This window comes from Hirundo rustica, chromosome 27 (genome assembly GCF_015227805.2).
Source record: "Hirundo rustica isolate bHirRus1 chromosome 27, bHirRus1.pri.v3, whole genome shotgun sequence".
In the NCBI taxonomy this organism is placed as follows: domain Eukaryota; kingdom Metazoa; phylum Chordata; class Aves; order Passeriformes; family Hirundinidae; genus Hirundo; species Hirundo rustica.
The window spans coordinates 3,291,792-3,305,677 of record NC_053476.1 but is presented as its reverse complement, the minus strand read 5'-3'; the positions used below and the strand labels follow the sequence as shown (position 1 = coordinate 3,305,677).

At 51.2% G+C, this 13,886-nt stretch overlaps 1 protein-coding gene across 3 annotated transcripts; it reads right to left on the bottom strand.

Annotated features, from left to right (window-relative positions):
- Positions 1-4,324: 4,324 nt before the first annotated feature.
- Positions 4,325-13,759, bottom strand: CCR7 (C-C motif chemokine receptor 7). 3 transcript variants are annotated; one of them, XR_005704136.1, is made up of 4 exons: positions 13,720-13,759; positions 8,584-8,633; positions 5,613-7,324; positions 4,325-5,508 (listed from the first exon to the last, which is right to left on the bottom strand). XR_005704136.1 is itself a non-coding variant. In XM_040087383.1 (3 exons), the coding sequence occupies exons 1-3, from the start codon at positions 13,727-13,729 to the stop codon at positions 6,260-6,262; spliced, it is 1,125 nt and encodes a 374-aa protein (XP_039943317.1). In that variant the 5' UTR covers positions 13,730-13,759; the 3' UTR covers positions 4,325-6,259. The 3 variants fall into 3 exon arrangements, 2 of the variants coding, with proteins under 2 accessions (XP_039943317.1, XP_039943318.1); XM_040087383.1 differs by having other exon boundaries at positions 4,325-7,324; XM_040087384.1 differs by lacking the exon at positions 13,720-13,759 and adding an exon at positions 8,769-9,010 and having other exon boundaries at positions 4,325-7,324.
- Between the last annotated feature and the right edge of the window lie 127 nt (positions 13,760-13,886).

Genomic DNA, 13,886 nt, shown 5'->3' with positions numbered 1-13,886 from the left:
AAACCCGAGTGGCTCTTCCTTCTAACCGGTGTGGTAAAAAAAAAACCTTCTTTGGAGAAAAGTGGAAAAAACCTATTTTACTTCACAAAGTGCATACCAGTATAAAGAATGAATAATATGAAACAATAAAACCTCTCGTTCTGGAGCGAGATGGCGAATTGAGAGAGTTCTTGCCGTGGGTGGAGCTCGGCTCTCTCTCAGTCTCTCCTCAATCCCAGTCCCTCTGGTGCTGCTGGAAAATGCCGAGGTCCAGGCCCCAGAGCCCCCAGTGCTCCCCTGGGTTTTTTCAATCCAGAGCAGGTTTAAACAGTTTCAAGAAAAAGGGAAAAAAAACAGTCCAGGGAACTTCTCTGCCCTAGCTAGCTGAAACTAACTAAAAGCAAAAAAAAGAAAATCTCTGTCCTGCAGTCTGTCCAACCTCAGCTGAATACCCCGTCTGGAGAAGAACGTGGAGGAGTCAGGCAGTTTTCTCAAAACAAACTCCACACTTCTTCTTGCTCTTAGAACCAGTCCTAAAGGCACAGAATTCAATAAACTGCACAAACAGAGCAGAGGACTGGGGATACAAGCATCATAAAGTCACCCTAGGACACTCAAAGGGGCTCATCCAACACAGGGAGCTGAGCCTGGGTTTGTCATCCATAAAGGGTTTTGTTTTTTTCCTCTCCCACTCCCCGCCCTGGCACGGGGGTTTGAAGCTCTTTTCTCGCTGCTTGGTGTGGCCAGAACTTAAAAGAAACGTTATCTCCCAGGAAATCAGTCAGCTCTGCCCTGAAAACGTGAATTTCTCTGTGTGCAGCCCCAAGAGCTGGGATTTGCCTCAGTGGGGTTGGATTCTGCCCTGATGGCCCCGGAGTGAAACCAGGGCTGCTGGCACACGTGTGTGTGCTCAGAGCTTACGTGGACGTGGGATCGTCCCCGATGAGAGGACAAAGCCGTGAGTAAAACCTGCGGGAGCCAGGAACTGGAACTGGTGAGAGAAGTTCTGATTTTGGTACAGAGCAGCATGCACAGACTCCAAATCCTGGGAGGCCTTTTTGTCTCTTTCACTGGAAATTACTTGGCCTTTTCCTCCCCTGCAGGATGATTCTGGGCATTAGTGTCATCCTTCAGTCACAGAAATTTCCAAGTAAAGCCCCTGATAGTTCGACAAAAATTTTTGTGCTAGCACTCAGCAGCACAGAAAGGAAAGTAGCTCTCTGCTTGCTGGTTTTTTTTTTTTTTTTAAGACAATTGAATTAAAAACAAAGCAGCAAAGGGAAGTTTCATTTCCTTCACATGAGGAGCTGCAGGGGCTCCGTGGTGATAAATGCCTGGGCTGGCGCTGCAGCTGCCCTGCACGTGGAGCCAGAGGGCTCCTGATCTGTTCAGACCTGAATAAAGTTTCTGCAACAAGCTGGGGCAGTGACAGGTGGTGGTTGAATATCACCACTTGACTCTCTGCTGATTTAATATCAATACTCACCTCTGCAGAACTGGGGTCTCAGTGAAAGTGAAAAAAAAAACAAACAGCTTTCATTTTGGGCAGGCCAGTGGCTGCCACAGCTGGGCTTGAAATCTGGCGAAATCTGAGCGTGTGGAGTTGTGTTCATCTCAGCAAGGGGCTGCGAGGGCTCCCACAGCCGGGATGAGCACAGAGCCAGGGATATCCCACCGGGTTTTAGTGCCTGGGGAAGGGGCAGGGCCGGGCTCTGTGAGGAGGAGGAGGGCTGGGGACACACCCTGAGGTGGTTTAGCAGTGGGTTGTGCTGCTGTCATTGGATGCAGCAGGATGCTGCTTTTCTGGTTATTTTTCCTTATTTCTCTACTGCATGTTCTTGTTCCCTGCTTGGTGCCAGCAGTTGGCTCTGAGCTGATCCTGCCACCTTCTAATCCATGAAAAGTCCTGCTCAGACTTTGGTTCACTTGCTTTGAGGTCATGAGCTGTGATCACCCAAAGGGCAGGGTGACGTCTCAGCTGCCTCAGTTTCCCCAGGGCCCTCTTAGAGCGGCCCAGGGATGGATGGAGCCCCACCGTGCCCCCTGGGGGAGGTGGCCCCAGGCAAGGCAGCTCTGCCAACGAGGACAGTTGGCTGTACAAGAAGTTCTCCTCTGAGATGTGACACCTCCACCCCCAGAACAGGAATTTGGGTTTGGTGTTTTTTTTTTTTTTTTTCCTTACAAAAGACGCCGTGAGGAGGAAGCCATGGGCTGCTCTCAGCTCTTCTGACTGATGCAATGTGCCCCCACCCTTCCCCATCACCCACGGGCATTATTTTTAGGGTTTGTTTACCTCGCTCGGTTCCAGCTCGTTCTTTTTTAGGGTGACAAGGACTTCCCTCCCGCAGCTGCCCAGGTGGCAGGGGAGAAACCACAGCCCTGCCTGGAGGATTTTCCCCTTCCCATCAAGTGATTTACAGCGAGTGGTGGGGGACAGCACAGAGAGCGAGGTGACACACCAGTGCCATGCTCTGAGACAGCTGGGAGCAGCTGCCAGCTCCCCCAGTGCCAAACTGGCACTGGAAAGTCCTGGAAAGTAAAATACTTGCTCCTCATCCCGGTTTGGCTCCCACCCAGCCCAGATCCTTTTGGCACTAAAGGCTTTCAAACCAGAACGTGAAAATGCACATGCACAGAGATAAAGAACTGCCAGGGAAGGAGAAATGATCAGCAGTGATACTTGTCCAGGGCTTCTGGGTGATGCAGGATTCCCCACAACAACCTGGAACAGGGATTGCAGGAACCACCCAGACCCCACACAGCTGGGACTGGGCAGTCACTCGCTCCCCTACCTTTATGTAGTGAGGCAAACCCGTGTCCCCTTTCTATAATGAGGGAGAGGATTTTATTTTTTTATTGGCTGTTTAAAGATTTGGAACTGTGAAAGGAATAGGCAGCTCTTGCTGGTGAAAGGTACTAAAATAGGTTAGATCCATCTGAGAAATACCCTCTTTTTTTATTTTTTTGTAACAGGTTCTGTGTGACTTGGCTGCAATATTTGTGTTCCAAGCTGTGATTTTGTGTGGTTGCTGGTGGGTACGTTTTACTGGTTCGAGTTAGGGCTTTAAGACGGGGTCTGTTTTCCTAATGGAGAAAGTTCCTGAGTATTACGCATTTGGCTCACCTCAGAGGAGCAGGGGGAATGGTTAAAAGTGCTGAGGCTCTCTGCAGATCCCCAGTTCTTGCTCCAAGCCCTGCTCAACCCACTGCACCTTGTGCACAAACGAGCTCTTGGAGCTCGCTGTGGTGAGACCCAGAGTTTATTTAAGGATCCCTGCGTTTGGGGTTCTGCATCTGAAGTTGTGTTGTGCTGTAGTCTGGAGATGCTTCTTGAGTCTCTGGGCCAGATGCTGAAACTCACCTTGTCCTTTCTCTTCCGGGAGAAAACGTGAGACTTTCATCGCTCAGTGAAAGCAGAAATGGGCCTTGGCTCTGGTGCTCGGGTGTCAGGCTTCTGTCTTGCTCATCTTCTCTGAGTTTCTTCCTCTTTGATTCCGTGGTTACAATTACAAGGCACTTTTGGTGCAGGATCTGGGTCTCCCCTCGCTCCCCTCCGTGTGCTTTGAGGCACAAATTAACTGGGGAGGTTGGGTAGGAGCATTGTGTCCATTGCTTGAGTTGCAGTTCCTGCTCTCACCCTGGCTGTGGGTGGGGGTTATAGCTGCTGCCTCTCCCTGTGAGCAATTCCCACAGTAATGTGGCGGTTTATTACTGAGTTTTAATTAAACGTGAACAATAAAATGCTACAGCTCGAAGAATTTTCCCTCAAAGGTCGGTGAGTAGCCATTAGGTACATCCAGCTGTGGAGCAGGTGGGTTTGTAGTTCATCTAAAAACTCCTTAACTTGCTGCTGGCTTGTTTCTTTTATAATCCATCAGCAGATGAAGTAAACAAACATTTTTCTATTTAGTTTATTTTCCACGCTCTCTTTCCTGCAGGGCAGCACTGGTAAGAAGCTGAGCTGTTCAAACAGCTCCTGACAGGACAGAAGCATTGACAAGGACTGTACAAGGATGGAGAAAATGCAATGGAAAACCAGAAGCATTTTGTTCAAATCGTTATAATTTATTTTTCTCAAGTAGCAAAATACAGTCAGTTTTCAGACATCAGTGGAGAACCTCAGGTTGGGATCTTAGGCCAACGTTAACATGACTCATCTAAATTGGATGCAAATTTGTTTCTGTCCGTTAAATTTAACTGGGGAAAGCCAGGTACTCTGACATCAGCACCGCCTTGCTGAGGCAGCTGCAGCTGTCCCAGAGGGTGCCTCTGCATCTCATTTATGGTGGCAGCTGTGTGTTGTCCTGTTTGGAGCTCATCTGGTTTGTAAGGACCTGAAGACCTCTTCATTCCCAGGAGGGGAATGGCTTTTATTTACAGGACACAAATAGATAAAAGCTCCATGTGCTGGTGGAGCAGTTTCCTGGCTGGAATAAGGTGAATGGATTCTGCATCAAAAGGTTCCATGGAAGCAGAGTGTTCTCGGGGTACATTCATGAACACATTGAACTTCGTGTAAAGCAGCTTTACATATTGAATATACATTAACAATGTATTGTTACTGATGAGAGAAACTGCAAAGATCCCGTGCTGGGGGTGTCCCTGGCTCTGGCCAAGATCATGATAGCTGTGTCTTGCCCAGATAAGGATGAGAAGGAAAGCGAGGGCAAATAACTGTTCAGTGTCAGTTGTGACCCTCTGTTTCATGTGACACTTCTGTACAGTTACCTGGGCATTGTAAATGAAAATGAGTTCAACACCTGAACACAGGAGCAGAATGTCCTCTGTTCCCAAATCCCAGCCCTTGACAAAAATCCCATACACCAGAGGTGAATGGTTTATGGAGAATTTATTTAGATTTGGTGGCAGCCAGGTAAATAACTGGCAGTGACCAGCCGGTGAATCCTTCCTTGGAAGGATGGTTCTAATCCTCAATTCTCTAAAGCACTGCTCTCCAACCCATGAACCAGAGAGTTCTCTGTGTCACTGCTGAAGGATCCGTGTGTTGAAAGAAAGGATAAATGTCTGTTTAGTGAGTGTTTTGCTGCTCATGGCTCTGTGTGTTCAGGGGAACATGGACATGTCTCCCCTGTCAGCCCCGGGAGCAGCTCCAGGCTGAGACCTCTCTCCGCTGCTATGGCTCTGGGAGAGCTGGGTGCTGTGGGATCCGAGCACACGGGCCAGGGCCAGGGCCAGCTGCACCGGGCGTGCAGCAGCTCCTCCCAGCTGACATTCAGTGTCCCACCACAGCGGTTCCCAGAGCGTTCACCTGTCATCAGGAATCTTCGCTCTTCCCGTAAAAGCGCCAGCTGGAATTACGGTCTGAGCTCCTCCAAGGTGTGACTTGCCACGACAGTAATCTGCTGTTCAGCTGCCGTGGCCCTGGCAGCGGTGGGGCTGTGTTCAGATCAAACCTCAGAGAGCGGAGCCTTTCCTGGTGCCGACAGCACCGACGCTAAACACGCCCCAGTAGCTTATGAGTGAAATACAGATCTGACTTCAAAGGCAGCTGAAGTCCTGCTAGAAGGACTGGGAAGGGAGGAGAAAACCCACATTCGTATTTATCTCAAGGTCAGCAGGTGATAGCCCAGAAACGGGATACAGGCAGGAGTAAAGTGGAATTTGTACTTTACCTGGCAGAGCTACGAGTGGCTACAATATTACACAAAGTAATTGAAATGACGGCTGGAGTTTGTATGGATTTCTCATTAGCTGTGGTCATCTCTCAGTTTTCATGGGGGAAGGCAGAGCAGGCGTGTGCTCGGATGCTCCACAGCTGGGGCTCTGTGTTGGATCGAGCCCAGGGCTGCAGCTGCGGAGTGGCCTTGGACTGACTCAGTGCAAGGGCATTTCTGTGGGATTGCTGAGCTGCAGTCTTGTTAAAAGCAACATCAAAGCAGGGTGATGCTCCCGGCAGCTCAGCCCCAAATGACAGCCCTGCTGCTCTGTTTCCTCTCGGTACTTGTCGCTTTTAGGGTAAATGTTCTATTCTGAGCATTTCTCATTTTGACAGGGAACGACTAAGCTGAAGGTGAAATGACAGGAGAAATTGTGGACTCACCACCTCTCCCTTGCTTTGCTATTAGTGACAACTCTGTTGTAAAGTCTCTCCACCCGTGAGATATTGGCCAGCAGTCCTCACTGCTCAAAATAGGGGGAGGCTTCTGGATTTTCCCCTCGACTTCTCTGCAGTGTGGCAGGTCTTGCTCTGCCAGGAGTTCAGACTAGAGAAAACATCCAAAACCATTTCAGCTCGACCAAAGCGCGCCTGGAGCTCGTCTCACGGGGAGAAGGTGGTGGTTGTCTCTGTCTCCATGGCGAAGGAGGACCTCTTGTTGTCGCGGCAGGAGGTGAGCTGCCAGAGGCGCTCCTGGCTCAGGCAGCCCAGCTCCTTCAGCAGCTTGAAGAGGTCGGTGCGGAATTTGACGCCGATGAAGGCGTAGAGGAAGGGGTTGAGGCAGCATCGGAAGCAGGCCAGGGTGTAGGTCACATCATCCGCCACGTCCAGCTTCTTGCTCTCCTCGCACGAGCTGGTCTGGTTGAAGGCTGAGATGGTCTTGGCCAGCATGACGCCGTTGTAGGGCAGCTGGAAGACGATGAAGACGATGACCACGGCGATGATGACCTTGATGGCTTTGTTCTTCTCGAAGTTGCGGGCCTGGAGTAATGTTCTGATGATGATGAGGTAGCAGAAGGACATGACCAGGAGGGGAATTAAGAAGCCAAACACCATTTGGGACACTTTGATGCCAGTGTTGAAGGTCTGCAAGTCATTAGCGATGATGGAACAACGGGGACTGCTCCCCGAGTTGTTGAGGCCACTGTGGACCAGCTCAGGGATCGAGAGGATGAAGGCCAGGAGCCAGATGAGAATGCAGGTCACCTTGCTGATGAATATCATCCGGGGACGCAGGCGATGGGCCGAGGCAGCCTGGACGATGGCGAAGTACCTGTCGATGCTGATGGACAGGAGGAGCAGCATCCCGCTGAAGAAACTCATTTTGCAGATGCAGTAGACGGCTTTGCAGGCAAAGCTCCCAAAAAGCCAGTTTGTGGCTGCGCTGGTGGCCCAGAAGGGAAGGGTCAGCAGGAAGAGGATGTCTGCCACAGCCAGGTTCAGCAAGTAGATGTCTGTCATGGTCTTCAGCCTCTTGAAGTAGATGTAGGTGAGCATCACCAGCCCGTTCCCCAGCAGCCCCATGAAGCAGATGAGGCTGTACATGGTCGGGAGGAAGGTGGCACGGAAGATACGGACCTCCTCCTTCTCACACAGGGACTCAAACATGCTGTAGTCAATGGTGCTGTTGGAGTCGTAGTCATCAGTGACATTGTCCCCGGCACAGAACTAGAACAGGAAAGAGAAGAAGAGTGTGTTGAGACAAGGGACTGTGTTGCCCACATGCCAGGAAAGGAGCCTGGACAGAAGTCTCAGGGGTTCCTAAGTTCTGTCTCATGCCGACATCACAAACAGAGCTGGCACCATCTCGTGGCTCAAAGAGTTTCCCATAAATATGTGAGGTTTGGGGCTTTTTGGGGGGCTTTGAGTGGGAATTCCACCAGAAATATTTTGTGCTCAGCCGAAGTAACACCTGCAGACCCTCAGATGTGCGGCAGCTTTCCAGAGTGTTCCAGGACCTGCCTCCAGCTGTGTGCACAGCCAGCTGTCAGATAAAACGTGAGAAACAAAACACCCTTCAGCTAAATTAAAAATCAACGAAGGTGCCGGTGAGACCGTGAGGAAGCGCAGCGAGTGCAGCAGGAAGCTGTTTCCGTGTCGGCTCCGACGCGGGGCCGGCATCTCATTCAGGCCCCTGATTTCAGTTCTGATTACTCTTGTTTCATCTTCCTACACTGCCACAACCTGCGGGGCAGACAGGGCCTGCGGGATCCGTGCCCCGCTTTTCGTCACTTATTAGTCTCCAGAAGCTTCTCCCCGTCGCACAGACATGAAAGGTTTCCCCTGGATACCCCCACCCTTTATCGGGGAGCATCTCGGTGCTCTCCACCTCAGCAGGTTTGGCTTTCACCACATCCTGCCAGCAGTGAAAGGGAAAAGCACGGGCTCGGCTGTGCCATGGCTGCCAAGGGACTGCGGGCACCGGGACCCGGCCCCGGGTTTGGGAGCAGGTGGTGGCACAGCTTGGGCTCCTCCTTGCTGGGCCAGGGGACTCTGAGCAAGAGCAGGCAGGGGAAGATGCTGAACTCTTCCTCCTCTGGTGCATCCCTCTGCAGCTCTGCGCTTGGTCAGAGCTCAGCACCCTGACCAGGAATTTGCAGAGAGCAGGAACCGGCTGCTCCCTGAAATCAATGTGGTGCACTCCTGTGTGTCCTGGAAATGCTCCTTTTGGGGCAGAAGGAGGACTCACACAGCCCAGGCCATCTGAAAATCACTGTGTTTTGTCACCATTTTTCTCTGTTTTGATTCTCTTGTTTGTTTTTCTCTAGCTGGGCTCTGGTCTCACCTCCCACACTGGATCCTGGGGTGAGCAGCGGTGTCCCCACACATTTCTGGGACCGTGGGTGGCTGCTCCGAGTTTTTGAGATCTCCCTTTACCCACAGCACAAAGCAGCTGGATTCCAACGACGTTGTTGAAAACATCTTACCTGAAAAACGAGTGGCAGGCTGAAAACAACGGCGACCTTTAGCTGTTTGCCTGGGGAAGAAGGAGATGCTGCGTTAGTGGCTGAGTGGGGCTTTCCACGTGGTTCTCACTTGGAAAAACCAGTGGGTCATGTTGACCATGGCACTGTGAAACCTGCAGAGCCCTCACTGCTGAGGAAACCAAAACCTGGGGAAGATGCCAGCACGATAACCCAGGGCCGTGCGTGTTACTGTCAGAGCAGCGGTGGAGTCTCAGGAGTCTGGCTCCTCTGGCCTCCCGGAATCACGGAGCAGTCGGGCTGGAAGGGGCCTCTAAAGGTCGTTCAGTCCAGCCCCCTGCAGTGAGCAGAGATGTCTTCCTCTAGACCAGGCTGCCCAGGACTCTGTGCAGGGAAGGCTGAGGACTCTTAACTCGGGCACAGCGCACCCATTTTGATTTTATCCATTACTTTTCCCCACAGGCAGCCAGCAGCCTGTTCCCTTTTGTTTGAGCAGTGAGGGTGCAGCTCAATCTGTGTAAAAATATCCAGCTGTGAGGGCCGTAAATCCGGCCCAGCTGTGCCCGTGTGGTGCCTGGGCTGTGGAGAGGAGAGCTCAGCTCCCCGTGGGACAGATTGAACTGGAACCGCCTGAAATTTATTGCTTGTCTCTAAATGTCAGGAGTTGACTTCTGCTGCCTTGGGATGTGAAAATACAGAATGCTGACAGCTGGGAGGAAAAACTGAATTCAGAGCTAGGTGTGATGGTGCCGAGAGCAATCTCAGCCGAGCAGCTCTTCCTGCTGTGGTTTGCAGGGCAGGGGCCAGGGAAAGCTTTCTCTCACTGGTTTTACAGTTTGTAACCAGTTTGCAGTTGTCACTGAAAGTTGCTCAACTGGAAGGTGACAATGGGAAAGCCCCGGGCCCCACTCTGGTGTGAGGAGGAGATGTGTCCCACTCTGAGGGGTGCATTGGCCCAGGATGTCCGTCCGGGCACTGGCTGGTCCCTGCAGCCCCAACCCCTGTGGGTTTTCTGCTCTGGGGGCACTGAGCAAGGAGATAGCTTTGGCTTTCAGCTGCCTGCTCCTCCCAGAACTCTGCCTGGCTCCTCATGGCCTGGTAGTTGATGGATGTGACTGATTCCTGTGCTTCGTGTCTGCCTGGTTTCAGTTTGGAGCCTGCTGTGCCAGGCTCCTGCTGATGCTGCAGCAGACCAGGATGATGAACTTCCACTGCAGGTGACCACAGTCACTGCACCGAGCCCCTGTGTTCAGGCACATGCAACAGCTTCACTAATAACAGACAGAGTTACCTGTGAGAGGAGATGTTTTTGATACGTGAGGGTGATGTGTGGGTGAGAGATCCTCAGCCACGTGTGAAAACTCGTACTGCTCATCCCCAGGCCTGCTGTGAGCGCCTTCCCTGAGCTCTCCCAGAAGCTCTGTCTCGCCTTCCCCCTTATTTTCATCTTTTATGCTCATGCAGCTGTGTGCTCAGTTGTGTTCATCCTCCCCTCGCCTTCTCCAAACCCTCCTGGGGGAACCTGAGGGGTTCCCATGGGAGCCCTGAGTGCAGGTGGCTCAGGAGTGGAGGAGTGCAAGGCAGGGACTGAGGGTGAAGTGAAGCTTCTGGCTGTTCTGTCCAGCCAGTGGCTTTCACTCTAACCAGCCCCAGACTGCAGAAAGAGGTTTGGTGTCTGCTGTGGTTATCTCCCCTTCAAACTTTTGCATATGATACAGGAAACACACTAAAAGCCCCAAGGACTGAGACTCACTGGGTGGGTTTAAGCAAGCACAGACTGCAACTGCTCTTCCTGCCTGGGATACAGCCACGGGGTCCCTGACTCTGCCAGCGCCACAGCAGCCTCCTGTTGCACCTTCTAAATAGCCTGGCTTCCCTGGGACTCGTGGAGCTGGTGCTGCCTGTGGGTGGGTGAGGAGTACCTGTGCTGGCAGCTCAGCCCCACCAGCAAATTACCCCCGTGGCAGCTGGGTGAGAGGCAGAGAAGAACCAAGCTCGTTCCATGGAGGAAAAGCACCCACCTAAACCAGACCCCAGCAGCTCTCCGTGGATTGGTTTGCAAGCTCCCTGACCAGCCCCAGCCCTGCTGAGGGCTCCTTTGCTCTGCTCTGCTCTGTTTTCTTATCACCCTAGAAAAACAGGACCGAGAACGTGACTCAACCAACTCCTGAAACAGTTCAGCCCATATCATTCCTTTGAAGATCACCACAGGTTTCTTTTTTTCTCCCCCTTCTCAGTTGCCGTTTCAAGTGTCTTAAATGTCAAATGACTTCTCAATACGAAGAAAAGCTCTGCTGTTTCTGCCCCTCTTCTGTGCCCCCACCTCAGATTACACATTTGCAACAGCACGAGCAGAGAGGCCCTGCTGCCTCCTGCTCCCTCTGCACCAGTTTGAGCGTGTTTGTGTCGCTGGTTTTGGTCAGACTGGACAGGACTTGGATCTCCCCCAGCTCCTCTTGTGGTCTGGGGCAGTGAGCAGAAACAATTATCGTGACACGGCTCTCGCTCTACAGTTTATCAGGCAGTTTAGGTACATTCCTTTACTTTTTCTTTCTTTTTTACACCTCCTGGCAGTTGGCTGCTGTGGGTATTCCCTTAAAGATCTTAAAGTTTTCTTCCTCAAAATACTAAGAAAAAAACCCAAAAAACCCCAAAAACACAAAAACCCAAAAAACCCTCTCAAAAGTCCCTGCAACCAGTTGCACTAGAAACCTCATTTATAAAAATACATCAAAACCCCACCAGGGCAAATGAGTCAGCCTGGCCCTAAACGTGTCAGCCCTCATGTCTGTCAGCCTGGGAGGTGCTGCTTTGAGGCCACCCTTGTCCTGAAGGAAACAGGTGGAAAAAGGGAATTGCTCCATGGGAATGAAGGAAGGAAGATCTCTGTTCATGGCAGGGCATGGGAACAGCTCAGTTTCACAATCTTCCTGCACGGATTAAGCCCAAGGGGCAGGAATCATCCCTGACAGCTGTTCGTGCTCCCTCGATAGCAAAGGCAATGAAACAGGTGTTTTGGTGTTTTTAAACCCCGGTTCAGGTGCCCTGGGGTGGGCACCTGGGCTGGGCACCTGGGGAACAGTTCAGGCCGTGCTGTGGCAGAAGAGTGGGCGAGTTTGGACAGGTGGATCCCTCCCAGTTTATCTGCATCTCCCTCAGCACCAGCTACCAGCTGGAAGCAAGGTTAGAGCAGCTGCAGGAGCAGTGAGTCCCCTCAGGGGCGCCCAGAAAGGCCTCAGACAGTGGAAGTATTTGGAACCAGGACATCTGCCTGCAAGAGGAGAGAGACACAGCCCTGAGGGTGCTTAACCAGATCACACAAATGACCAGGGCACCTCAGGAGGGTCTGGCTGCTGCTGCAGCCAGAGAGCAAAGCAGGAGTTGGGAATGCTTTGGGGATCAGATGCATGAGAGCAAAGCAGGAGCTGGGAATGCTTTAGGGATCAGATGCATGGGAGCAAAGCAGGAGCTTGGAATGCTTTAGGGATCAGATGCATGAGAGCAAAGCAGGAGCTGGGAATGCTTTAGGGATCAGGTGCATGAGAGCAAAGCAGGAGTTGGGAATGCTTTAGGGATCAGATGCATGAGAGCAAAGCAGGAGCTGGGAATGCTTTAGCAAAGCAGGAGTTGGGAATGCTTTAGGGAGCATTGGCAAAGCTGAGCAAATCTGCTCTGGCCAAACCCTCGTGGTGAAAGAACATTTTTTGGCCATCCAGCATTGCAAAGCAAGAGTTCCTGCCTCAGCACACGTGTAGGCAGTGATTAACCAGCTCTCTGTATTTTACACATGTGCCAGTTTCTGGTGCCCCTTCTCCAGCAGTACAGGAGGCTTCTGGGGGAAGAACCAGGTATTTCTGAGAAAAGCTAATCATACTTAAGTGATCTAATGCCTATTGGCAGTTAACAGCCTGTTCTCCCCCTTCCCCTCCTCACAACTGGCAGAGGAAGGACTCTGTCATCTCAGGAATGAGACACAGTGAAACCCAACCATGCTCTTATTTCATGTGTTCACTGATCTATCACAGAAGAAAGTTATTAATTATCTACCTCTCCTCCTTTCAGGAAACTGTGAATCAAAAGATAGGATAAGATAAGATAAGATGAGAGAAGCAAGTAAAAAATTTCCTCCTGAAGTGAGCAAGTTGTGTTTTAAGGAAAGCACCACCGTGGTGCGCCTTCCAGGGAAATGAGATATTCCTCTGAAACACAATAGTACAACAAAAAAACCCAAAGCAGGAACATTATAATAATCTGGTCAGGTTCTCAGTAACCCTTTCTTTTCCCTGTCATGTTTAACCTCTCCCAGGAGCCAAAGTTCAGCTGCCCCTGGACACTGAACCCCTTGGAACAAGCAGCCCAGGAAGGGCCCACAGGATGATGCAGAGGCCAAAAGTTTAAACGAGAAGACTGATGTGTGGTGGGGAGGTCCAGCTGGGTGTTGGTTTGGATGCAGGGATTCCAAAACCCAGGAATTTCCTGAGCCATTGATTGCCAGGGGCTCTGAGGAGACATCCAGGAGAAAGAATCGGCCCATTCCCTGCTCCTGCATGGAGGCTCCTGTGGGACCTGCCCCCTCTTTTCCCTGCATCCCCAGAGCTTCCTTTATTTCCCAGAACTTCCTGCATCCACCCCCCTGACCATCCCCAGAGCCTCCTGCATCGCCAATGCATCCTGCTTCCCCCAGTGCTCCTGCAGATATTTTTTAATAGAAATAATTTGCAGAAGACTGGATGGGCTCAGTGAACCAGCTCAGCTCTTCTTGTTCCTGATTCCTCGATTGATTCACTGAATTAAAATGTTGCTAGGGAGAGTGTTCTCTCTCTTTCTCTATTTTTTTTTTTTTAATTAAGAACACAGAAGAAAAGGTGTGAATTATGCAAGATTCCATTTGCTTCAGAACAAAAGGGCCCCTTAAAATTGCCTCGCAACCTTTTTTTAGTGTTTGCTTCTGAAGTGATTTGAGGTTTCTGAGCTTCTAAAAGAGAACTGTGCATTTGTTGTTTTTTTAATAATAAAATGAGGAAGATGAAAGTCTTTTATACTGTTTAAATACCCTGATAGAAGCGCTCCACTCCCGTGTCACAGGGCATCATTAATAAAGCTGAAGACACAGCCCGAGGCTGCAGCCCAGGTACTCACCCCCATCCATGGTGTGGTTCCAGCAGGATCCAGTCACAGAGGTCACAGAGCATCACCCGCTCCAGCGCCGCCTCCCCAGCTCCTGCCAGGGACCCTCCTCGGGGAACTCTGCTTTTATACTTCCTGCACCCCTGTGAGGAGCTCACGGGCACCCTGATGTCACTGAC

What these genes read in the sequence shown, in the direction of transcription:
- CCR7 (XM_040087383.1), bottom strand. An exon ending in GCCTGCCACTCGTTTTTCAG is followed by an intron (nt 7,325 to 8,583) that starts GTAAGATGTTTT and finishes TTCCTGTTCTAG; the next exon opens with TTCTGTGCCGGGGACAATGT.